This window comes from Zingiber officinale, chromosome 3A (genome assembly GCF_018446385.1).
Source record: "Zingiber officinale cultivar Zhangliang chromosome 3A, Zo_v1.1, whole genome shotgun sequence".
NCBI classification, from domain to species: domain Eukaryota; kingdom Viridiplantae; phylum Streptophyta; class Magnoliopsida; order Zingiberales; family Zingiberaceae; genus Zingiber; species Zingiber officinale.
In genome coordinates this window covers 110,090,377-110,115,131 of record NC_055990.1, presented here as the reverse complement: position 1 = coordinate 110,115,131, position 24,755 = coordinate 110,090,377, and the positions used below count along the sequence as shown (strand labels likewise).

Below are 24,755 nucleotides of genomic sequence, written 5' to 3'. Positions count from 1 at the left end.
ACTGTGTCATCCTCTGACCAATCTAAATCTTGAACTCCAAGTAGACTCACTAAATCAAATGAGCTCAATATCCTATATTGACTCATTTGGGCATGACCATGCACGTGGTCTCACTCTATCAAGAATACCGATGTCTCTCCCGTCATATAGGAGGGATAGATCCCATCTACATCACTCACATCCCTCTGCATAATTTGTTATATACCCAGTAATCGCCTTTATAGTCCACCCAGTTACAGGTGACGTTTGACGAAACCAAAGTACATAACTCCTTATGTAGGGATCTATGGTGACTTCAGGTCTAAGGACTAGTAGTCATACTAATAGCCACATGAGAAAGTATATGACACTCATATAACGATCCATGATACTTTCTCATGGCGGGCCATTCAGTATACATTCTCTAATGTATACCCATGTGTCAACTTGATATCTCTATATCCATGACTTGTGAGATCAAGTCATCGAGTTGACCTACATGCTAGTCTTATTGCATTAACATTGTCCCTGAATGTTAATACTCGACTAGGAATGATTAAGAGTAGTGTTCCCTATATCATCTCACTATCGGTTCAACTAACCGATTGATATAGGTGAGAACCGTCTACTCAGGGACATTATTATACTTAGTTTATTTGGCACCAATACAAGTAAGTATAATAACCAAAATCCAAATGTCTTTATTTATATAGAATATGATACAATAAGTCCAATATACAATCATCAAATGATTGGCTCTAGGGCTCTAGCTAACATTTGGAACCCAGACTTTGGTTAGTTTCTTGTTCTGACTTATTAGAGAGATAAATATTTTATTTGTGAAACTGGATTTATATTCAAGCCCGGACTTATTATATATCACTTTTTGTGTTTTAAGAATTAGGTCTAAAGTTTTTGATCTTGTGGTAAAGGTTTCTAGCAATTCTTTGAGTTTGTTAATTTCACATTTTAAGCTTGTATTTTCCTCCTCAAGTTTTATTTCTTGATTTGATTTTTATTTTCAATTTATTTCTTGAGTTGTTAATTTTCCTCAAGAATTGTTTCAGTTTGTTTTTCATAATTTATTAATTTTTTATTCAAGCATGTAATTGTTGTAAAAAAACTTAGAGGTTAAGATAGAAGATACCTCGTTTGAACCTTCAGAAATGAGTGCGGATTCGTGGTTTGATTCGTACTCAGACTCATCATCTTGTTTCATTTCACTTTTTGATTCCAGGTCGGATGTTATCAGCGCGAGTTAGTTGTGATGCTTCTAGTCTTCGACATCTGATTCTTCTGAGGATGATTCGTCTCACGTTACCTTGAGTGTCTTCTTTCTTCTGGTTGTTTTGGGTTTGTTGTCTTTGATTTTTGAACACTCATACTTGTAGTGTCCCTTTTTGTTGCACTTGTAGCATGTGACCTTTGCCTTTGTATCATTTGATTTGATCACCTTTTGTAGGTCCTTCTTCGTGAAGTTGTTCTTCCTTCTCGTGAACATTTTCTAACCATGTTCACGAGTTGTTCTTCTTCATCTTTCGAGTTAGATTCAGATTCTAGCTCTGGACTGTTCTTGTGTTTGGCTTCTTTTAAGGGACCTACAAAAAGTGCAATACCTTTCTCAACCTGCTTTGAGTTAGTTTGTTCATGGAGTTCAAGTTCACAAAATAACTCATCTAGTTTTAATTTATTTAAATTCCTCAAAATTTTATAGGCATCTACTATAGATGCCTATAGTGCATTTCGAGGAAAATAATTTAAGGCATACCTGATTACATCTTTGTTCTCTAGTTGGTGTCCGATTAGGTGGAGCTCGTTCAGAATGTCTTTGATTCTCACATGTACTTGAGTAGCCATTTCTCCATCCTGTATTTTAATATTGAATAAGTTATTTAATAATAAATCACACTTCATTACCTTTGCATCACTTGTGCCTTTGTGCAGTTCGATCAATTTATCCCAGAGCTCCTTAGAGTTCTCGAATGGTCCGATGCGGTTCAGTTTTTCCTTGGTAAGCCCGCATTGGATAGTGTTCTTTGCATTCAAGTTGTCTAGGCCTTTTTCTTGTCTTCTAGAGTCTATCTTTGTGGGTCAATTAGTACTTTTGTTTCTTCATCCATCGACACCCAGTATCCTCGTCGGATGGTGAACCATTGATCGATATCGGTCTTCAGGTACACCTCCATCTTCTCCTTCTAGTACAGGAAGTCATTCCTGTTGAAGATGGGGGACGAACAATGCTGCATCCCTTATTTTGGGCCATTTAAGGAGCCTTGTGCGCAAAGAGACAAAGAAAAGAAGTCACAAGACTAGGTCTTCGATTAGCAGTGTGGGAGAAAATAAAGATATTAAGACTCGATTGGTGTTGTACCAATTCAGAGTAGTTTGTAACAGAAAAATTTATCCAAAGAGGTAATTGTACCAGTTTGGATTTTATTAAAAAAAACTCAATAATTGAAAGAGAAATGTTTAAAAAAAAGGTTAAAAGGCACCCCTTTCCTGATTGGTGGTTGCACCAATTCAGAGCGGTACCCGCTCTAATACTATTTATAGGACCGTAAATATGCTAGAGGGGGTGAATAGCATTTTTCAAAAATCGAGAGTGAATTGTGTAGCGGAAGAAGAAAGAAAATTGCACACTAACAAAAGTAGTTTTACTTGGTTCGGAGCCTTCGATGACTCATACTCTAAGGGCCACACTCATTGAGTACTTTCATTGAACAATCACTATCAGTTCATAAAAGTATTACAAAGTTGAGTACAGGAATTGAAAATAACAAAGTTACAGACAAACGGAAAGGAAAAATAAAGTCTCTCGTTCCTCAAACTTCAGAGCAGCCTTTTGGTGTCATCGGAGTCCTTTTAGAGTAGCACTTGAATATGAAGTTGTTGGTCGAAGGCCCTTATATAGGTCCATTCTGGGTACTTGGAACCCCTATGGGCGCTTGGACCATGACAATCAATGTGGCTCAACCAGTCTATGTGCTCCACCTCAGCTTTTGGATGAGTTTTCGGGTCCAAGCGCTTGGACTAACTCTAGGCACCCAAACCGCTCGAACCACCCGGGTGCCCGCAGCACCCACCCGAGTGAGCTAGTCCAGGTGCTTGGACCAGCTCCGGGCGCCCGGACTCCTCTTTTTCCAACCTTCTTCCCTGCAAAAAAGAGTTAGTCCTGGGCAGTAAAAATAAATATATCCTGCAAAATAAAGTTAGCCCAATTTAGTAAAATAGTAGTAATTAGATCATGTCTCCTTGAGACTAGGATCTAGTTAGGGTCTCAGGTTAGTTTTCTCAAATGGAACTAAGTTGGATCGACGCCTATAGTTCCATCAACGAGAAACGCATCCTCACTGAATCTCTCCTCTAGTTGCTTACCTTCACTTACTACTTGCAATTGCTTGACTTGCCTTTGACCCACTAGGTCTTTCTGCCAGTTGTCAAGTCCTCAAACCCAGCTGGACTTTGGCCGATTGTCAGGTTCCGCGGACCCAATCGGACTTCCTGCTAAATATCAGGTCCCACAAACCTATCTGGACTTCCCATCAGCTATCAAGTTCAGTGGACCTAACTAGATTTCAGCTTGGTGTCAAGTCCTTCAGACCAGTTAACTCCTGCATACTTAGTAAAAAGATTAGACAAACAACACATCTAACTTTAACCTATTTGACATACATCAAAATTAGATTATTAGTACAACTTGCACCAACAACACGCACTACGAGTCTCTAAAAGGCTTAAAATAAGTTAAAGAATAGGATTCTTAGATCAAGAGATAAATATTTGATTGGAGAATACATAAGACAAGTATGAAAATATTTATCAGAATGGAGGTGTAGATGGGCCACATTTCTTATGGAAGAGTTGGACCCTAGTGGTTAACTTATAAACCAAATTGAATTAGTCACGAACTAATTTGGTTTAGTTGTGAACCAAACTAAGGGATTAATGGACTAATTTTTTTTATTAAGGAATAATGAGCTGAATTTAGGCTTACTAATTCAATTCATTAATGAGGGCTATATATTGATATGGTTAAGAGAGAATTAGACACACAATTTATTATTTTGGTTGATTGGGTTTTTAGAAACCTAATCCTCCTCTCTCTCTCTCTCTCTCTCTCTCTCTCTCTCCACCAATAAGAGGAATCCCTTCCTCTTGTTGTCATGACCACCACAAGGAAGGAATTCCTTCTTTGTTTGCTTCTTCTTCCTTTTAATCCCTCTCCTCCGCAGATGGCTAGTAACTTTCGAATGATAGGCTTGTACTCAAGGAGTTATCTTAAGGAACTTGGCATGGATACAAATAGAGGCGAGGTTCGACAACGTCGTTGCAATTGATGTCCTTCTCGTTACAGGTCATCCATAAGGTATACCTAGAATAATTGTTATTCATTTTCATTTTTATTTTATGATCTTGTCTAGTGTGATTGTATCTTGTATGCATGTGGTGTGTGTTATAATAAATTAGATTTATTTAGGTTTTAGTCTTCCGCTGTGCATGTTTACGAAATATGTTTTAGCATATACTTTATTGGGCATATCCCGACAAGAACATCACCCTAAAAGTAAAAAAAAAAAAAACAGACTCTAAAGCTTCTCTCGACGAAGACAAAGAAGCTTTTCTAGTATGAAATTTTTTTAAAAATTTTAAATCTAACAATTTTAATAAGAGACAGGCAGCACAACCATTTTAAAGTAAAAGGAAGGTTTGGTGCTACAACTACCAAGAAGAAGGGCATATCAAAGAGAACCGTCCAAAGCTAAAAAGCAAAGGAAAGGACAAAGGGACAAGCAGATCCAAACACAAGAACTTAAATGAAACATGGGATGAGTCCTCATTGAAGTTCGAGCTAGAAGAATATGCTGGGTTAGCACTGATAGTGGATCATCAGGAAGACAATGAAAGCTCGTCCAAAATGAGTATCGATGAAGGGAGAGATGCGTTGGAAGAAAGCACCGATGAAGGGGAAGTGCCAGACTACAAAAACAACATGGTAAGTAAGGTACGTTCCTTACCTCCCGAAAAATTGTATAAGTTCATGAAAATACTTTCTAGAAGTTCATACAAATTAAAAACAAAGGATGCACTATTAAAGAAAATACCGAATTAAAGGTTACCTTAGCAAAAACATGCTTCTTAGAAGAAGAAGATTACTACTAGGTACAAGTGCCCGGGATGTCCCAGCCACGTCAATGACTCGTTGCAAAGAAGATTAGAGATGGAGTCTACGTTAGTAGACTCTAGGTGCCCGGAAGTTGATAAGTCGTTGACGAAGAGCCGTTACGGAGTATAATGAGGCTACCACATCCAGGTGCCCGGGAGCTTCCATGTCAACAAATAGCTAGTTCGACTAGTAAGCTATAAATAGAGCCCTAGTCTTCGAAGAAAACAACAACACACTAGTTATTAACTTCCAAAGTTTGTAATTTCGTTATGTGCTTCCAATACTTGTAAGAAGCTACTCCGCCTTCTTCAAAGGAGATCTTAATGAGCTTTCATTGTCTTAGATTAGCAATCTCCCTGGTTGTAAATCAAGTAAAATCGGAGTCTTTTCTTACTTTCATTTTATGCATTTATTTTTGCTTAACTAACATGTGTTTTTCCTTGCTAAGTTTCGAAAGCAAGAGAAACTTCTAACCTTAAATTGTAAGGTTATTCACCCTCCTCTAGCCGGCCTACATCGGACCAACAATATACATCCATTGGTATTCCAATCTCATTGAGTTAAAGTTGTAGTCGTCTAACCAGGATTGTATTACTCTTTGAGAAACACTCGACTCAAGAAGTATAAATCCATTGGTCTTCTAATCTCATCGAGCCATAGCTATAGTCGTCTAATTAGAGTGCTGGCCATGATTACATTTATTTTTTGAGAGATGCTTGACTCAATTTTTTAGTCAATTGCAACATATGTGATGTACTCCTTCTAAATAATCTATTTTGACCTCCACTTAGGTTTCATTGAGTTAGACACAACTCGGGCTTGATCTTCTATATGAAGACTTCATTAGCCTTCTTTTTGGATAGTTTAAACTTACTATTATCAACTTTATGATTTTAGTCAAATGACTCCTACAAAACCTTGATCATTATTAATGTTACATTATACCCATGGTATAGTTTTATCGTCCATGCATCCTTTTAAGGCATGGATCTCGTATACAAAAATTCTATTCTTTCTTATAAATAACTCTCCCGCCACTTAAGGTTCACTTTTAGATGCATTAGGACATCTTTTGATAATAACATTTGCTTCAAATAATATAGTGACTTTTATTGTCATCTATTGAAGAAGATTACGAAGAATTTCTTCGATTTCTCTCCAATAGGTGTGAGACCCACAGTTGCAATAACCATGAATATCATTTTAAGATTGTTTAATTTTCTCCATATTTAATGAAAATTTCATCTTAAACCTTATCAATTATTATTAATTAATTCAATTATTAATCTGATTAATTATTACTTAATCTATTATAAATATTGATTAATTAATTAATTAATATCGCAATCATGATTAATCTTTTAATCAATCAATAGAATTAATTATAATTTCACACCACTCAATGATTTTACATATTCGAGTTAGTGTTCATGTAATCTCATCCATGAATCTAACTCATGTGCAAGTCAAACTTCTGTCCGATCATATCGAACTAACCCTTTATCAAACATTAATTTTTTATTCACTCGAGAAATTCGTTTACGATAGTCTACTCGTGAAATAGTGATCTTATTCCTAATTAATTTATTAATCACCAAAATAATTTTTTCAACAATCATAACCAATATTTAGTAATGTAAAATCAAAAGGGACAAGAAATCATTGGGAAGAAAATTTATGTCACTTACAAAAACTCGTAAATTCCCGAACAATCATCTCTACCTTTCGATGACTTCTATAGATCTTGTTAGATGAAGAGAGTTTACATATGACTTTAGCCTAGACTAGGCCTCTCCTTATAGGGGTATACTATCTAGCCCCAATACCTAAAGTCCATTATAAATTTTCTAACTAATCCAGTATATCCTCTTCTCCATACCCTTGTAGATTGTTTTGTTGTTTAAATTGAGCGAGAGTTTGCTAATTCAATAGATGTTGAATCCATAATAGATGAGTTTGATGAGAAGTCCCCCCCCCCCCCCCACCCAAATATTTTAATAACATATTTTTATAGATTTTTTAAAAATTTTATTAGTATATATATTATTTTACCCCTATTTAAAACATATCTGTAGTTAGTCTAATGGTAAGTTTTGTTTTTATTTTAATACACCTCTTGAGTTTGAATCTTTGTAGGACTGAATTTTATTTTTTTTTTCTTTTATTTTTCACATTTCAACTAAATATACATTATGCATTTTGAAAGTTTGGAGAGGTTATTATTATATAATACATTTAATAATTATTTTCGTTACCCCCACTAAAATCCTAGATCCGCCCTTGTGTAGAGTAAACATAGTATCAATGCATTGTATTTTTGGTGTCTTGTATGATTATATACTTTTAATCTATTTTTTTTATTTTTTGAATTATTTATTTTTATATTTTGTTAAAATATTATTATTACCATACGAAAGATTTATTATATAATACTAGTGTAATCGTGCACACGCGTTGCGTGTGTAATATAATAATATATAAATTATTTGGGTCTTTAAAAATCTGAATTGTTTGGATTTTCTAATGTCACCCTTATAAACCAAGAATTAATTATTTAGGTAAAATTCGTCAGACCCATGCATTAGACGCTAGAGGATCCCATCAACAAACTACTGTAACGGGCTTCCCTATGCAAAAAATTATTTTAATTTAATATTATACTTGTCTTAGTAAAAAAAACTAAGAAAAGTATATTTTTTAACATCGTCGATCTAAAATATTTATAGAAGCTTCTTTGATCGTTGTCAATTCTAAGATATGGGACTAAAGAGAACTATATTTTTTTATATAAAACAACCAGAGAAAATTAATGATGAGAAAAATTCATAATAATTTGTTGTAGCTGAGTCTCGAATTCTAGATCACTGATTGTTTCGCTTATAAAATTACTAATAAACCTTAAAATTATTTTTAGTGTAAATAGAAAAAAGGACATTAATGTAAATGCATTTTAGGCTTCATCAAAATTAGTTAGTAAAGGGGGAAGATTTTTAATAAAATAGTAAGATAATGTATTAATTTTTTTTATGAATAAATTTTTTTCATATAAAAAATAATGATTTATTTTAAATTTAATCTCCTAAAATAAAATCAGGTTTCGCTAACTACTTTATAGTCATAATGTACTTCTAATGCAAAGTTAGTAGGTTTGAACCAACCAAATTAATTGTCGCATAAATTTCTGAAAAATCTTCCTGTTTGGCCACAGAATCTTGCAAAACCAGTAGTGAAAGAGCAGACCAAGCCGAGGAACATCAGGCTTCACACAGAGCAAAGAGCAGCTCAGCGTGCAGGCTACAACCACCTGGTAGCTACCGAAACGAAATTCTCGCATGCAAGAACAGCTCTGAAATGATTAACTTGAGTTTTCTACAGGTTGCAAGCAAGATCAACTCCCTGCAAATCCTCAGGAGGTTCGAAGAAAAGCTTCTCAAGGTTAGTTCAGAATTGTGCATATCCATGGAGTTCAACATGAGTCAGTGACTAAACTACAGGCAATTCATTCTCGCAGCACATCGAAGAAGAGGAGATAAAGAGCATGAGAAGGGAGATGGTCCCAAAGGCACAACTCATGCCGAAATTCGACAAGCCATTCTTCCCTCAAAGGTACCCTAAGCTTGTAGCATTTTTCAGCGAAGTGTATGAAAATTGTGTTCATTCAGTTTGTCTTTCTTTGTTTTTCTTTCTCTCTTGTGTAGATCAACAAGACCTCTGACAGTCCCAAGGGAGCCTTGCTTTCATCTTGTGAAACCAAGTTACAGCATCACGAGTGGCCAACCTTACAAACTTCACTTCACAAGTATCTGAACCAAACTATGAAGCCTATCTAGCAATTTCACCATATGGAGTTTTTTTGTTTTGTTTTGTTTATGGTGCTGTGAAAATGATTCAAAGGTATATGGAAACAGTTGGTGTGTTTCTTTTTCTTTTTTTTTTTTTTCTTTTTTGATGTTTGTATTTTGAAGAAAAACCTTGGTGCAAAAGTAAAATTATTATCATGTAACTTGACTTGATGGTCACATGTTTGAGTCATCCAAATAATCTCTTGTAATCCTTTTTCAGAATCCGGTATTGATAAAAACTTCATGTATTATTGGATTGCCCTATTTTATGCTTGTGCTTGGTTTGGTCTTGGAGCAAGTGATAATTTCGAGTTTTATTTGAAAAAGAGAGTATTTGAAACAATTTGAGGGCCTTTGAATATGAAGTTGAAACTCATTGATCAGATTTCTCAAAAACTATAAAAAATATAATTATACAAAATAATAAAAAAAATAAAATAATATATAATAATGATAATTAATTTTTTTCACTAATTAAAGTTAACTATATAGATCCTCAGCTCTTCTTTAGTCTATTTCCACTGATGTGTATATGATGATCTTATATCTTGAATATATTTTTCAAAAATTTTCTTAATAGATATCATTTTAATTTTCTTATGAGAGATAAATAAAATAATAATTTTACAATTGATGAAAGACAATAAGGCATGAGTTTCTATTGAGATGATGTGTCAAAGAAAATGAGCTCTCGAGATTTTTTTTTTTTTTTTTTTTGGAAGAAAAGACTAATTCTCAGGAGCTTCTTTTGATAAACTTGAAAGTTGCTCGAGTTCCTCCCAATAAAATTAAAAATATGTTAGAAAAAATTACGAGCTACATGATAGTTAATTGTATATCATCTTCGAGTTGACTTGGTTGAACATATCTATATATGTTATGATCATAATTAGTGAAATAATAATTTATTAATACTCGTAAAAAATTTATAGTGAGATTTTTTTTTATAGTAAAAGATGAATAAGAGTTTTTAATTTTAATGTTGCATTGATGTGATAGGGTAAGAACCAAAAAATAAAAAATACTCGCTGTCAACTCCATGTCTTTTGGAAAGAGGACAATTTAAACTTGCAAAGAAAAAAACAAAGGACCACATTTTTATGATAGTAGTAAAGTGTAAAGTGAAAATGTTATAATGTTTTATGTCTGTTAGATAAGAGAAAGGTACCCCACAAAGTAATAAAAACATCCAGATTAAATTTCAAATGAGAGGAATATAAGTTAACTTTTAAATATGCATTAATTATAAACAAAATGTGGAATAGTGACATCAACGGTTCAGACCCTTGAAGTTGATCCTACGAATATGGAAAAAGATAAATACAGATAAATAACTGAAAGCGCATGATTAAGATATTAATCCCAAATAATAACACTCTAAAAATCGAATCCTAGACTTCTCAGCTATGAAATTATACGTTGTTCTGAGGGCTTAAATAAGCATTGATTATGCTTCAGATTTATATGATAAGTGAACTAAGAGGAAGACGATCGAGTATTAGAAAAAATTAAAAATGAGAAGAGAGAGCAGTGGCAAGACATTCAATTTTCAAAGAAAATAAAGGGCAAAGTGCCCCGTCGTATAATAGTAAAATACTTGAAGATTATAATTTGAATTTCTCTAGAAATTTATATTCTACAGGTCGATCCCGAGACATATATTTTGAAGATTAGTCTTGTATGCGTTGTGTTTTGAGTTTACTAGAATTCATCTATCTTTGAGATTAATCGAGTGAGATAAATAACTACATTATCAAATAATAATAATTATTATAATAATAATTATTATAATAATAAATGCCCCAAGTTATAGCACGACTAATATTTTAGATAATAAAAGTTCAAATTTCACTCAGAATATATTACACATAAGGAATTCAAATTACTTGTGATGTTGGATTCTCTGTCAAAATTCATCTATACTTTTTAATTTATTTTGATGATGATAAAAAAATTTTATGGAGCTGAATCAGATGTTATATATGACTAGTTGGATAATTATAACTTATTAATAATAATAATAATAATAATAATAACAATAAATATGCCAAAGCCGGTCTAAGCCCGATTAAAAAAAATATGAGGATTGTCCATTAAATTATTAACCAAGTAAATATTTAATAATAATAATAATAATAATAATAATAATAAGTTCTTACAATTGCTCTGCCAGGAATATCATGGGCCACCCCACCGCCTCTATTCTAAAAACTCAACAACAAAAAATATCCTTTGCCTCGATTCTAAAAGTATTAATGTGTTGAATTGAAGGAGAGGATCCTAAAGCATCTTCATTATCACTAAGAGCATTTGCATTACCATTAACGTGTCATACGCTATTGGCAAATGTTATTTTTTTACCAGTAATTATTAACGCGTTTAAAGAATTGAACGTGTTAATATTGTACATCCATATAGATGTTAATGCTCTAATCAAAATTTAGGTCTGATAATTTGATCACCAGAGTCAATATTTTTGGACAAAATTTAAAAGGACATATCAAATTAAATTAAGTAAATCATCCCTCTCTTAAAAAAGAAATGAAAAGATTAAACATTTTATCCCCATAATATTTTATGGATAATACTAAATAGGAATCTGATCAGTTAAAATAAAATACTTTATATTTTTTTCTGATTAATCAGATTTTGACAATTAAAATTTATTGTATTTTTATTTGTAATCCTACTGTAACAACTATAATTAATCATTACAAGATATATAACATTTAATATGATATTATTATAGTAGAATAAATTGGAAAAGAATCTCTAAATATAATTTAAATTTTACCTGCAATCCCTATCTTTGCATGTAAATTTTCCGGTAGTAGTATTGTAGTAAGTAAATTAATAACTTTTATATGTTACAACCGTTAATATTTGAATATAATAATATTTTAATCCCTCGTGTCCATAAACTATTTTCAAAAAAAAACTTTCAAATTTTTGGCCGGAGAAACTCATTTATTTTTAGTCCCCATGGAGGCGTTTAGTTGGCATTCCCATACACAAACAGGTTGTTTCCAGCGTTTGACAGTTGCCCATCGTTAATTTGTGATCAAAATGACCATCGCCTGTCTGAACGTTGCAGGGGATCGTTATTATTTATTTATTTATTAATTCGCAAGAATACCACACCATCTCCGTTGGACGCTGATCCGGATCGGCGAATAAAATATCCCTTTCCTCTCTCGGTTATTGCTCTTTCAAATCTCGAACCTTCTTCTTTCCTTCTTCTCCTGGAAAGCGACAAGTCAAGTCAACGATCGGTCCCTTTTGTCTCGATTGCGTCGGATGGCGAGGAGGCCCAACGGGGCATGCGGGCGGCCGCTCTGGATCCTCGTGGCGGCGGTGTTCGTCTTCTGCCCCCTGGCCTACTTCGCCCTGTACGTTTCATTCCGACAGCCGGAGGATCGCTTGTCGGCGTCGGCGGACGACGACGCGGGGTTGACGTGGAGGGGAGTCCAGCGCGGCCAGGATTGCTGCAGCGGGCAGGAGCATCTGGAGCTATGGGGGAACGCCGTCAAATGGGGCGCCGATTTCAAATTGAACTCGTCGGCTGAGTGCTGCCGCGCCTGCAAGGCCATGTGTGGTAGTGGCGGGCCGTGCCGCTGCAACTCCTGGGTGTTTTGTGGGGATAAGGGGCGGTGCGGCGAGAAGTTCGGGGAGGTTAGTGATTTGTTCTATTTTTGCTGATCTTGTTACGGTTCTTTTTTGATTAATTATTGCGGAATTTTTTTTATTGGATTCGATCTTGTTGATTAGGTTTTGTGCATTTTGCTTGTCAATGTTTTATATTTTCCCTGCATTTCACGTGTAAGAAAATAATTTCCTTCTGTTCACTTTTCCTAGTGTCAATTTTCCAATGGTCTTTCATGCGGTTTCCAAGGTGCATCGAGGCACAGGATTTGTTAATTATTACGGAACATGAGAAGATCCTGTTTTTATCCACAAAATATTGTTGAGAACAGTAATCTATCACTGCCATTGATTCGTTCCAAACTCTTTTGTATTGAATATAATCTTGTTCAAGCTAATTGGAATCAGGTTACGGAACATGCATCAAGTATTAGGAGAGCGGTTCAGTGATACTCTTATAATTGTTTGACATAGTTTATCAAACTGTGAATCTCAACCATTTGGAATTGAACTCAATATGGTTAAAGATCTGTGCTCGTAAGTTTTAACTTTGCTCTACTTTGTCTATTACAACCTGATGCAACTTCAACTCTGTTTTTTCCTGGCTTGTGATTGACATGGATGGTTTTATTTAGCATTGTTATCAGTAATCATGTCCTGCCCTTGCAAAGTTATAATTCACCTTCTACGTCCTGGTAAAATTTATCTTGACATATAAATAATCAGCATCTTATTTCTTACAGTGTTGGCTGAAGAAACAAGACGATGTTTTGTTTCCTTCTCTTCATGAATCAGGGGGAAAGGTGATGTGGACTTCTGGACTTATTCATGGAAATGGGGAGGTAAAGTTTTGATAGAGGTTTCTTAGTAGCTAACGAATGATTTCAATACATGGATCTAGAACTACATTTCATTATATGATTCATAAATCACGGACCTAGAACTACATTTCATTATATGATTCATGTAATTCTCTTCTTTAATGTTCTATACTATTTCTATTTCTCATTTCAATAAAGAGTAACTGAGTTACTTGTTAACCCAGAAAGTAAATACATACTGGAAAACACAGCATGGTATTTTTGCAGTCTTGATTCATCATGATGTTACTTACAGACACAAATAAGTTGAATCTAGGGTACAGACTACAGATTGATGATTTCTTAGTAGTATTTCACAGAGAATATAGGTCTCAAAGCCAAATGCTTCTCATTGTTTCTTAGTTACCTGCTTGTTTTAACATAATAGACCAAATGATTCAATTGCTTCTTTCCTCTTTTGCAAGCTGTAGTTTATAACTTGATCTGTTTTTCTCTTCTCAAATTCTTGTCTTGCCAAATTGGAAATGTTACAAACTTGTCTTATTTTATTCATTGTATGTTATTGATTAGGTGTTGCAGTGGTTAAAGAATGTTTACAGATTACTGCATCACATTTTTTGTAGAGATATTTTTTTGCAACTATAGCAAAACTTTATGATTAGGGATAGAAAGAATCGGATATATGATTAGCGTCAGTCTTGTGTTTAATATTGTTTTCTACAACACTTCCATCAGAAATATCTTCCATCCGTTTCACACCTCTGATATTGAGCTAACTGGCACACTGAGTATCTATGACTCTCAATTTCCTTGCTCAAGAAGACAACACATCCTCAAAGTGCATAGAGTAAAACTACTGTTCACCATGCCCAGCAATTTATGCATTCAAATTGCATATTTTTCAGTGATTTGTTGAATGAACTTAATGCATTTAATTTCTAAAGATCTTCTTTTGAATACCATCCTCAATAGTAAATATCCTAATACGAAGTGCACTATGGCTGTTCACAAAGAAAATCTTCTCCATCTCCTCTTTCAATTACGAAACTAGTAAGTGAAAAATATAAATGAGCCTAGGTAGACAAAAATATGTGAGATAAGTACCAGATTATCAATTGATATAAAAGCTTCTTGAAAATAAACCGAATTTAAGAAAAAAAAAGTAGTAGTGCTAAGCAACACATAAAGGAGAATCAATTATCTTCTTACAACAATTTTGAGCATAGAGATTATATACAATGGTGTCATATTTCCAATATTTTTCAGGCTCCTAAATTTGTAACTTATTTTATTTTTCATAAAAATATATGCTAGATATATCCAAGATTATCTGTTCCTTAAGATGGTCCCGTGTAAAGAGCAAAATGGTCAATTCAGCAGTACTTCTAAATTTAATTTTTGGGTATCTAGCTTTTCGAATTGATCTTGGAGGTGATCAATCCGACTCCACGGAAGTTTCCCACTGGCCACCAAGGTCAAGAAGCGCTTCCGGAGGCCCATCCAAGCGGCCAACTTTCTTAGGTTTGTCGTCCCACTAGAGGAAAATCCTGCAACTGAGATTCAAACCTTTGATGTATAGTTAATCGCTTGGAGTGCCTAACCGCTACACTTTAGCCTCGGGGGCAAAAATTTCCTAAATCCCAAACCCTAAATTTGTTCTTTTACTCTCTGCAAAAGGGGATGCTATGAGCTTCGTTATTGTTGATGCAAACATCTATGAGTTGCTTGATTATTTACATCTAATAGATAATGAAGCACAATAAAATAGTATAGAACTATAGATTGTCAATTATATAAACTATATTTAAAAAACATTGTTCTCATGAGATTGGATAGTATAATTTTATGATTTTCTTTTTTCGCAAGTCATCATTGTCATAATCAACCAGCTTTGTTTGTCTCAACTATTTATTATTGGCTATATAAAATCTTATCCTCCATTGATCGCTACTCAAAGCTATGTTGGAGCAATCAATGTAATCTTAGGTTTTGATATTTGGGCAAAGGTTTAAGTTAAGTTTATTGTTGTATTTGATATGTGCTTGTGAGTATGTAGGATGCATGTACAGCAAGGAAAGTCCAAGTGGGATCTTGGCAAAGGCAAAGTCCAAAGGTGAGTTTTGATGGTGTAAATCCAAGTGTATAGTCTTGGCAATGTAAATCCAAGTGTGGCTTGGTAAGGATGAAGATCGATGCCGAAGGAAGCTCTTGAAGGCAAGTCGTGAAGGATGGGGAAGTATCCGAGGGATGTAAGGCTAATGGAGGAGGCTAGAAGTCAAGGTCATGAGAAGATTCGACAACAAGGACAAGGCCAAAGGAAACATCTTGAAGGCAAGACGTGAAGGATGGGAAAGCATATAAACGCAAGACTGATAGAAGATGGCTAGAAGGCAAGATCGAGGTTGTGTGGGCGAGGACGAGGACGAGTGCATAAGAGATTGTACTCAAGGACCTAGGTTTAAGGTTTTACCAGTCGACTGCCATTTGGACCAGTCGACTGGAGCAGGGCACAGAATGTTTCTGTGCCCGACAACTATGAAAACCAGTCTACTGGTACATAGTAGCCAGTCGACTAGTACACTGTAGTTGGTTGACTGGTACATTGTAGCCGGTCAATTGGCAAAGAGCCGTTGGCAGAATCACAGATTCTGTGGAGTGTCAACTGGTGCAAAGACCAGTCGACTGGTGCAAAGACCAGTCGACTGATAACGGTTAAATCAGCTTGTTGATTTCCCTAAGCTCTATATAATAGAGCTTGGGGTGGCTGACCTTAGTGACGAAATTAGAGATGCTTAGCCCTTAATTAGAGTCTCCCAAGCCTTTAAGTGCAATCCAAGTGTGATCGTGTTTGTGGCGACATTTCTCTACCGAAAAGGAGGATTGTGCTAGCCGGAGTTTGCCGGGGAATTATACATCGACGGATAGGGATCGCCCACCTTACAGATAGTCGTGGAGTAGGAGCATCATTTCCGAATCATGTTAAACGAAACGTGTCGTTAGGTTTTGTTCTTTTTGTTTATTGTCTTCTAGGGTTAGCTTTTGTTTTATACTTGTCATTTTGTATTTCCGCTGCGCTAACAAGTGTAGGAAGCGAACATAGAGGGTGACCGTCTATTCACCCCCTCTAGCCAGTATCAACGGTCTCAACAATTAGTATCAGAGCAGGTTGCTCTTCATTGGACTAATCGCCAGGAGGAGCAAGTGCTAGAGGAAGAAGATGGCATCGGAATGGCCATTAGGATGGGATATCCGGATCCCACCTTCATACGATCGAGAAGACTTTGAGTATTGGAGGAAGCGTTTGGAGATTTGGTTCCAAAGGGATTGGGATCATTGGACCGCGTTGGAAGTTCCTTTTGAACCTCTAACAGACAAGAAAGGAAAGTGTCTTCGACCTCGGTATTGGACCAAAGAGCAAAGGCAACAATCGGAGATGGATAAGGAAGTAACTAGAATTATATTGAATTTATTAACTTCTAATATTGTGTCACGTGTAGGAGAGTATAAGTGTGTTTATGGGGATCATTGGTCTAAGAGGAGAAAAAGGACCAATCAAATGTGGAGACGAGCTCAACATTCGAAGAGGAGGAAGAAGTGAAACCGTCCATATCTTTAAGTGAGGAAGAAGAGTTCAAGACAAGTGAGGAAGAAGTCTTGGAAGTTCAACCCTCAACCTCATCTACCGAGAAGAGTGGAAAGAACCACATCAAATGCTTTGAGTGTAGGAAAATGGGGCACTACAAGAGTAGGTGCCCTTCGTTCTAAAAGGTAAAGGAGGTAATTCCTAAACCCACTAAAATTCTTATAGAGTCTAATGTGGATTGTAGGAAGGAGAGTGCTAAGAAGATATGACACATCATTTGCTTCACGTGTAGTGAGCTGGGTCACTACCACGCGAAGTGCCCAAGGTAGGGGGGAAAGCAAAAAAGAAGCAAATGAGGAAGTGGAGAAAGTCATGTGGATGTTCATGTAAAGGGGGAGCTCCAATGGTAAGTAGGAAGGTAAATCCTTACTTGAAGTTTAATTCGTACATCAATTCAAGCTCTAGGTTTATGCATGCTAGAAATAATGTAGATTATTTATCCATGCATAATTATGGATTTAGGTATAATGATAGGAATAGGGTTAACATGGTTAATAATCCTAGGAAATCATATGCAAATGTTAGACCTAACAAAAACTAAACTACCATGCCTAAGGAGAGAAAGGTAGTGAAGGATCTAAGCATTAATCCCAAGAAAGGGAGACACATGCCTAGAAAGATGGGTAGGTCTAGAAGTGTTCATGGTATACAAGTTGATTCTAGGGTTAGAAATCTAGAATTGGAAAATCAAGCTTTAATGGAAAATCTTGATAGGGTAGAAAAAGTCTTAGATAGATTTATTGTTGGATAGGACTTGATAAGATGTTGGGTAGTCAAAGACCTAATGGTGATAGATCCGTTTGGGATACTAGTCTTCATCAAACAAGGATAAGGGGAAGTTACCCATCGAGCACTTTGGCTGATATGCCATAATAGAGTCCCCTAGGCCAAAAGAAGGTCACATGCAATGATTGCAAGTGCAAATGATAAGAGAGAATCCTCCAAGGCTAGAGAAAAGTCATATGTTAGGGTGGCATATGATTATAGCAAGGAGAGGTCAATAAATGTCAAGGAAAGTCATTTAAGGATAATGAGAAATTAACCAAGGACAAGGTGTTTAAGGTTAAGAATGTCAAGTTGTAGGTCTATCCAAGGTGCACCGAAGTGGCCTAGCCATAGTGGATGAGTCACCTAGGGAGGTGGCTAAGGTTAAGAGCTCTAGGAGGAGTTCAAAGAGTCAAATTGAGACCCATGGTAAATGGATCTCAAGTAGACCTTGCTTGATATTCTAGATGGGTCATGAAATGTGCCAAAGGGGTTAGAGATGAACTTGAGCCTCTAATATAGTTAGTTGACACATTTGGAATGTGATTCATGCATGAAAATATGAAATGGGATTTATATTGCATGGAAATTGGTTTTAGATGTATAAATGTCATATAAACTAATGCTAGGGATGGATTATGGTTTAGTATGGGCAGATACATCTAGAACTTTAGGTTAAGGTTCAATTGAATTATTTAGATAGTTTTCGATTTTGTGTCAATTTTGAGATCCGTGATAGATATATTTTTGAATATATTTTTCCTAAGTAGACAATGATAAAACAGATCTCTCCACAAAATTTGGAAATTTTTATAGGTCTTTGGAATTTCTAGTGCATTTCTGAAATTAGGTTCAGAAATATAGTTGAGGCTGAAATAGGGTGCTAGTCGACTGATTCAGATACCAATTGACTAGTAACACTGTTCATCGAACTTATAATGGTCCTGTGGAGTTGATTCGATGAGGGCAGTCGACTGTACAGTCGAATATTGACTTTCAGCCATAGAAAATGATCAAATGGGGGATATACATGAATGTAATCTTTTGAGGGATTAATACATGATGATTATGGTCATTAGAAATATAAGAGTCCAATAATTGGGATCTTGTTGGAGCTCTTTTTTATGTGTGCAAAGGGGGAGAAGTTTAGATTTAAATAGGAAACTAAATACCTTTACAGGAAATCCTAGCTCAAGGGAGAGTTTAGGTGAAGGGGAGCATAGGTTTGGGTTCTATTGCTTATGCATGAGTGATTGCATATTTTGTTTGCATGTTTATTATATTATATATTTTTCTAACTTAAACGGATTGTCAAGCATTAAAAAGTGGGAGATTGTGGGAGCAATCGGTATAACCCTAGGTTTTGATGTTTGGGCAAAGGTTTAAGTTAGGTTTATTGTTGTATTTAATATGCGTTTGTGAGTATGCAGGATGCAGGTGCAACAAGGAAAGTCCAAGTTGAATCTTAATAAAGGCAAAGTCTAAGGCTGAGTCTTGGCACTGTAAGTCCAAATGTGTAATCTTGGCAACGTAAGTTCAAGTGTGGCTTGACAAGGATGAAGATCGAGGTCAAAGAAAGCTCTTAAAGGCAAGTTGTGAAGGATGGGGAAGCATTCGAGGGACGCAAGGCTGATGGAGGATATTAGAAGGCAAGGTCATGAGAAGGCAAGATGTGAAGGATGGGGAAGCATCCGAGGGACGCAAGGTTGATGGAAGATGGCTAGAAGGCAAGGTCGAGGTTGTGTAGGCTAGGACGAGTGCATAAGAAATTGTACTCGAGGTAAAACCCTAGGTTTAGTGTTTTACCAATCGACTAACATCTTGACTAGTCGACTGGGGCAGGACACAAAATGTTTTTGTGCCTGACGGTTGTCAAAGCCAGTCGACTGGTACACTGTAGTCAGTCAACTAGTAAAGCACCATTGACAAAATCACGGATTCTGTGGATTGGTGCAAGGACCAATCGATTGGTAATAGTCAAATTAGCTTGTTGATTTCCCCAAGCTCTATATAATGGAGCTTGGTGGCTGGCCTTGTGACGAAATTAGAGGTGGTCAGCCTCTAATTAGCGTCTCCCAAACCCTTAAGTGTAATCCAAGTGTGATCGAGTTTGTTGCGAGATTTCTCCATTGAGAAGGAGGATTGTGCTAGCCTGAGTTTGTCAGGGAATCATCCACCAATGGATAAGGATCGTTCACCTTACGAACAACTGTGGAGTCGGAGCATCATCTCTGAACCACGTTAAACGAAACGTGTCGTTAGGTTTTGTTTTTTTTGTTTATTGTTTTCTAGGGTTAATTTTCATTTTATACTTGTTATTTTGCATTTCTGCTGCGCTAACAAGTGTAAGAAGCGAACGTAGAGGGTGACTGTCTATTCACCCCTCTCTAGCCGGTGTCAAAGGTCCTCTAACAGGCTATACACTAAGGCTACGTTTGGTTGGGTGTAATGTAATCTTGCTTGTAATGTAATCAAATTTGTAATGTAATGTAATCTTGATTACATTACTACGTTTGATAATGTAATGTATATAATCTTTGATTACAAGGATGATTACATTCTTTTGTTTGATGTCCATTATTTTTTATAAGGAATGTAATTCATATTATTATAAAATGACAAAAATATCCTGCGACCTCTACCGACGGTCGTTGCACCTTTGCCGAAGCTTGCGACAACCAATGGCCGTCGTCGTTGGCCTCCTCCGCCACCGGCAATCGGCGACGGCGACGACCGCCGGCAACGGCGATAGAGGCGGCCGGCGGTGGCCGCGGCGGCGGTGGTCGTCGGCTATGGTCGCGGCGGCGGCGGCGGTCGCGACCAGCGACCACCGTCGGCAGCCGGCGGCTGGGCCGACGGTGGTTGCCGGCGGCGGCCGACAACGTTGGGCGGCGATAGCCGACGGCAGTGGGCAGCGGCAACGATGGACTAGGGATATATTCAACATTTAAATTTTGGTTAAACGGTGACCTCGTAATGTAATCGGATTACATAGTATTTGCTTTGTAATCTAGATTACAAAACTTCACTACCTTTTGTAATCCAGATTACATTACATTACAAGTTTAAAATTAAACCAAACAGAATAATCAGCCTTATAATGTAATCCTGATTACATTACAAGGCAGATTACACCATACCAAACGTAGCCTAATAGTTTTTGAATCAGTTAAATAATTTTTTGTTATGTTGATTAGTATTTTCTTTAGTCTCCCTCTATCCCTACACTCCAATTAGAGGTGGTTAACCCCTAATTAGAGTCTCCCAAATCCTTAAGTGCAATCCAAGTGTAATCGAGTTTGTGGCAAGGATTCTCCACCGAGAAGGAGGATTGTGCTAGCCAGAGTTTGCCGGGGAGTCATCCACCGACGGATAGGGATCGTCTACCTTACGGACAACTGTGGAGTCAGAGCATCATCTCCGAACCATGTTAAACGAAACGTGCCGTTAGGTTTTGTTCTTTTTGTTTATTTTCTTCTAAGGTTAGCTTTCATTTTATACTTTTTATTTTGTATTTCTGTTGCGCTAACAAGTGTAAGAAGTGAACGTAGAGGGTGACCATCTATTCGCCTCCCTCTAGTGGGTGTCAAAGGTTCCAACAGGCTATACATTAATAGTTTTCGAGTCAGTTAAATAAAGTTAAATAAATTTTTGTTAGGTTGATTAGTATTTTCTTTAGTCTCCCTCTATCCCTACACCTCCCATTCAACTCTTTACCTTGCCTTTGACTATGTACACACCATCTCAATGTCGATTTTTGTAATTGCTTTCAAATAATAGTATAAAGACCACTGGCACAGAATTCCTTAAATATGGTCAAATTCATGTTCTGTCATTGAATGCATAGGTTTTCGAAAATGCTGAAAGTATTTGACTCTTAGGAAGATGGGAAATGAACATATGAAAGCATTACCTTCCTGCTACCACAAATAAACTTGAACTGGACTTTCTGTGAGATATATTCTTGAATATTGGACATATTTCAGAATTTGTTTTTAATTTTGTTGTGAACTTCCACCAGAATATTGTATACCTTATTATTTTACTTGCAAGTCGCAATCCTTCTCATGTCATTTTATTAATAAACAAAATTTAGTTCTATCTTCAACATAACAGCAATCTAACTTTTCCCATTTTCAATGAAACATGCTTCTTTTTTTTTCTTTTTCAGGGCATCGTTGGTCTAGAAACAAAATATGGAACGATTCGAATCAAGGTAATGATATTTGTATAATGGCTAGGGTAATATATGAATGTGTGATGTCCTACCTTTTAAGTGTTTTCTGCATAATCATCAAATAGCAACATTACAATTTATAGTTTCAATTGCACAATCCATGGATACCCACTTAGGTTTTCTATAAAGATTTTCTAATTATAGTGCCTATTCAATGATGATCCACTTGTGTTTTCTATAAAGAGGATTATTTATGCACATCATGGGATGAAAAGGATGCACATAATTTCTCCATTTCCATTGAAGCATATGAAACAAAATATTAACATAATTTCTGATAGGAAGAAAAGATTATTCATTTCCTAGGCTGTGAAGGCTTAGTGCAATCCACAAACTCTTGTTATTCAGGCTTGGGAACAAAATTGCCAAGATTGGGGCATCCCAGAAACATGAATCACATATTGAGCTCTATTATGCATATGCTATGTTATCATTTCTTACATCATGTTCTTATATTTGTATGCTATTATGCTATGAGGAGCTCTTAGATTTGCTTGATGATATAGTTATGCCATAACCTTCCAGTGCAAGTTTATCTGGCTGTTTTTTTGGAGCAAATTTCTGTGTGGTTCTCAATCTTGTCATTGCATGTGAGCTTTGTTGCTTTGTGCTATCGTAAACTTAATGGTTGACAAAGAAAATCCCTTTAGTGTTATCTCGATTGTGATGGATATGTTACCTGCTGCTTTGGAAGCTAATCTGTCTTAATTTCATAAGTGGATTCTTGACTCTTTTTCACAATACCTAGAATCATGTATTATGCCTATGGTTCCAGCTATATTCTCCCCATTTGTTTAATGCCGTGATACAGCTATTCCCTGATTGTGCACCACATTCAGTTGCCTTGATACGCGAGCTATTGGGATTACGTCATTGTTTAGGTTGCCAAATTTATCGTGCTGAGAGCCGAGGCCAGTCTTGGGACAGTGCGGGGAATCACATATCTCATGTAAGATGCTTAAACCGTGTTATTGTCACCTACCAACTTTGCCATGCATTAGCTGCTTGCTCAATTAAAAAAAAAAAGTATCGATAAGGTCATATAATCTGATTTTTTATGTTTGCATCACATGGAGAGTAAAACCTTGTTATAAAACTAAGTTATGTCAGGCAATATCTACCTGCTCAGTTCCTAAATCGCTACCACAAACATTCTGCTGATAGTGCATGAATTAGCCTTCATGATGGCAGAATGTTATTCCCCTTGTGAAAAGGAGCGTTCAGAATTTAGTCCTGTTTCATGCCAATCAAGAAAATATTTAATTATTCCTAGCCTGATTTGTGCCACTAAAAGGATATAATATATGTAGACTATCCATGCATGGATGGCATCTGCATACACATGTAGTTGCACTGATAGAATACGTGCATTTAAGCATGCATTTGTCTATTTAAATTTTTTACAATGCTTGCGTCGCTAATATATAAAATTAGTTAGTTTTAGAATTGGAATAATACAGAAAGAGGAAGAATGGAAGGGAAGATGAGAGGAAAGAGATGATGATCTTTCAAAACATCAACTTCACCATCCAACAGAAGCCTTGGTAATATTGAAAACAATGAATAATGGATATTAAGCTTGGTACAACACTATTTGTTCTGAAACACAATTAATAAAGAGAATTTGAAAGTGACACCCCACAACTTGCATATATAAATGGGCAACACCTATTGACTTCTTTGATTTTAAAATGATTTGATAACTTTCCATGTCATCTAACTTAATTCTTTAGAGCTAACTAATCTTGGATCTTATAAAAGGACAGCCTGGTGTATGAACGAACCTCGGCTAATGCACAGTCCTGGAGAAGGGTATTGTACGTAGCCTTATTCTGTATTGCAAGAGGAAGATATATATAAAACATGAATGTGAAAAAAAGACTTCATCCTTTTCCCTTTCTAGGAATAGCCAAATCCCTTGAAGTTCTCTAATTTTTTTTTTCTGATTCACGTAGGCTTCTTTTGGTCCTCCTCATGCTTTGATTCAAGGAACACTGGAAGCGGAAGGATTTACATTCAGTAAGTTACCACTGGAATCATCCCATACAATAAGGAGAGGTTCAATTGCATGGGTAGACTCTGGCCCTGAATTCTTCATTAGTTTAGCAAATCACATCGAGTGGAAAAGATCATACACAGCTTTTGGTACTGTTTTTCCCGAAGATATGAATATTGTTGAAGAAATAGCTGATCTTGAAACAAAGTCAGATGTTTGGAACAACATTACTGTGTTGGTATTGGAAAGACCTATTGACCTGAACCTCAAGAGAATAACAAAGTGAATGAATGAAGGTGTCGAGCCTTTAACTGAACACTCAGCAGATGCTTTGTGCTGGAACTTACAGATTTTGGTCCAAGAAATAGCTGGTCTGCTGTTTTGTTTCAGAAAACACTACAAGTAGAAAATATGTATTGGGAAAAGAGTGAAAAGAATCTATTCAGAGAACAAGACATGCTTTCGAAACCATTGTTTCTTTGTACAGAAAAGAAAATTGAAGAGTTGGCGACCAGCCAAAGAATTTTTCTCTCCTACATTGTCCATTAGTGCTCTCAGGCTGTTCTCTTTTATTAAATATGATTGGAGATATCCCTCTTTCATGCTTTGCAGAGGTGAAAATGCTTTTCATAACTTGAGTACATTCCTGCAATCTTACTTTGCATT

At 36.0% G+C, this 24,755-nt stretch overlaps 2 protein-coding genes across 2 annotated transcripts in view; both read left to right on the top strand.

Moving 5' to 3' along the window:
• LOC122050572 (protein TPX2-like) overlaps nucleotides 1-9,167 on the top strand; it is a 101,181-nt gene extending 92,014 nt beyond the window's left edge. Inside the window, exons 4-7 of the mRNA XM_042611469.1 lie at nucleotides 8,322-8,450; nucleotides 8,519-8,578; nucleotides 8,655-8,749; nucleotides 8,842-9,167. Of these exons, the coding sequence (XP_042467403.1) occupies nucleotides 8,322-8,450; nucleotides 8,519-8,578; nucleotides 8,655-8,749; nucleotides 8,842-8,950 (393 nt within the window). The 3' untranslated portion in view covers nucleotides 8,951-9,167. The remainder of the gene's footprint in view (nucleotides 1-8,321; nucleotides 8,451-8,518; nucleotides 8,579-8,654; nucleotides 8,750-8,841) is intronic.
• A 3,004-nt stretch (nucleotides 9,168-12,171) lies between these two features.
• Nucleotides 12,172-24,646, top strand: LOC122052262. Its single transcript, XM_042613707.1, has 5 exons — nucleotides 12,172-12,657; nucleotides 13,371-13,469; nucleotides 22,028-22,072; nucleotides 22,905-23,042; nucleotides 24,049-24,646. Exons 1-5 carry the CDS (start codon nucleotides 12,283-12,285, stop codon nucleotides 24,373-24,375), a joined length of 984 nt encoding a protein of 327 aa, XP_042469641.1. The 5' UTR covers nucleotides 12,172-12,282; the 3' UTR covers nucleotides 24,376-24,646.
• The last annotated feature ends 109 nt before the right edge of the window (nucleotides 24,647-24,755 follow it).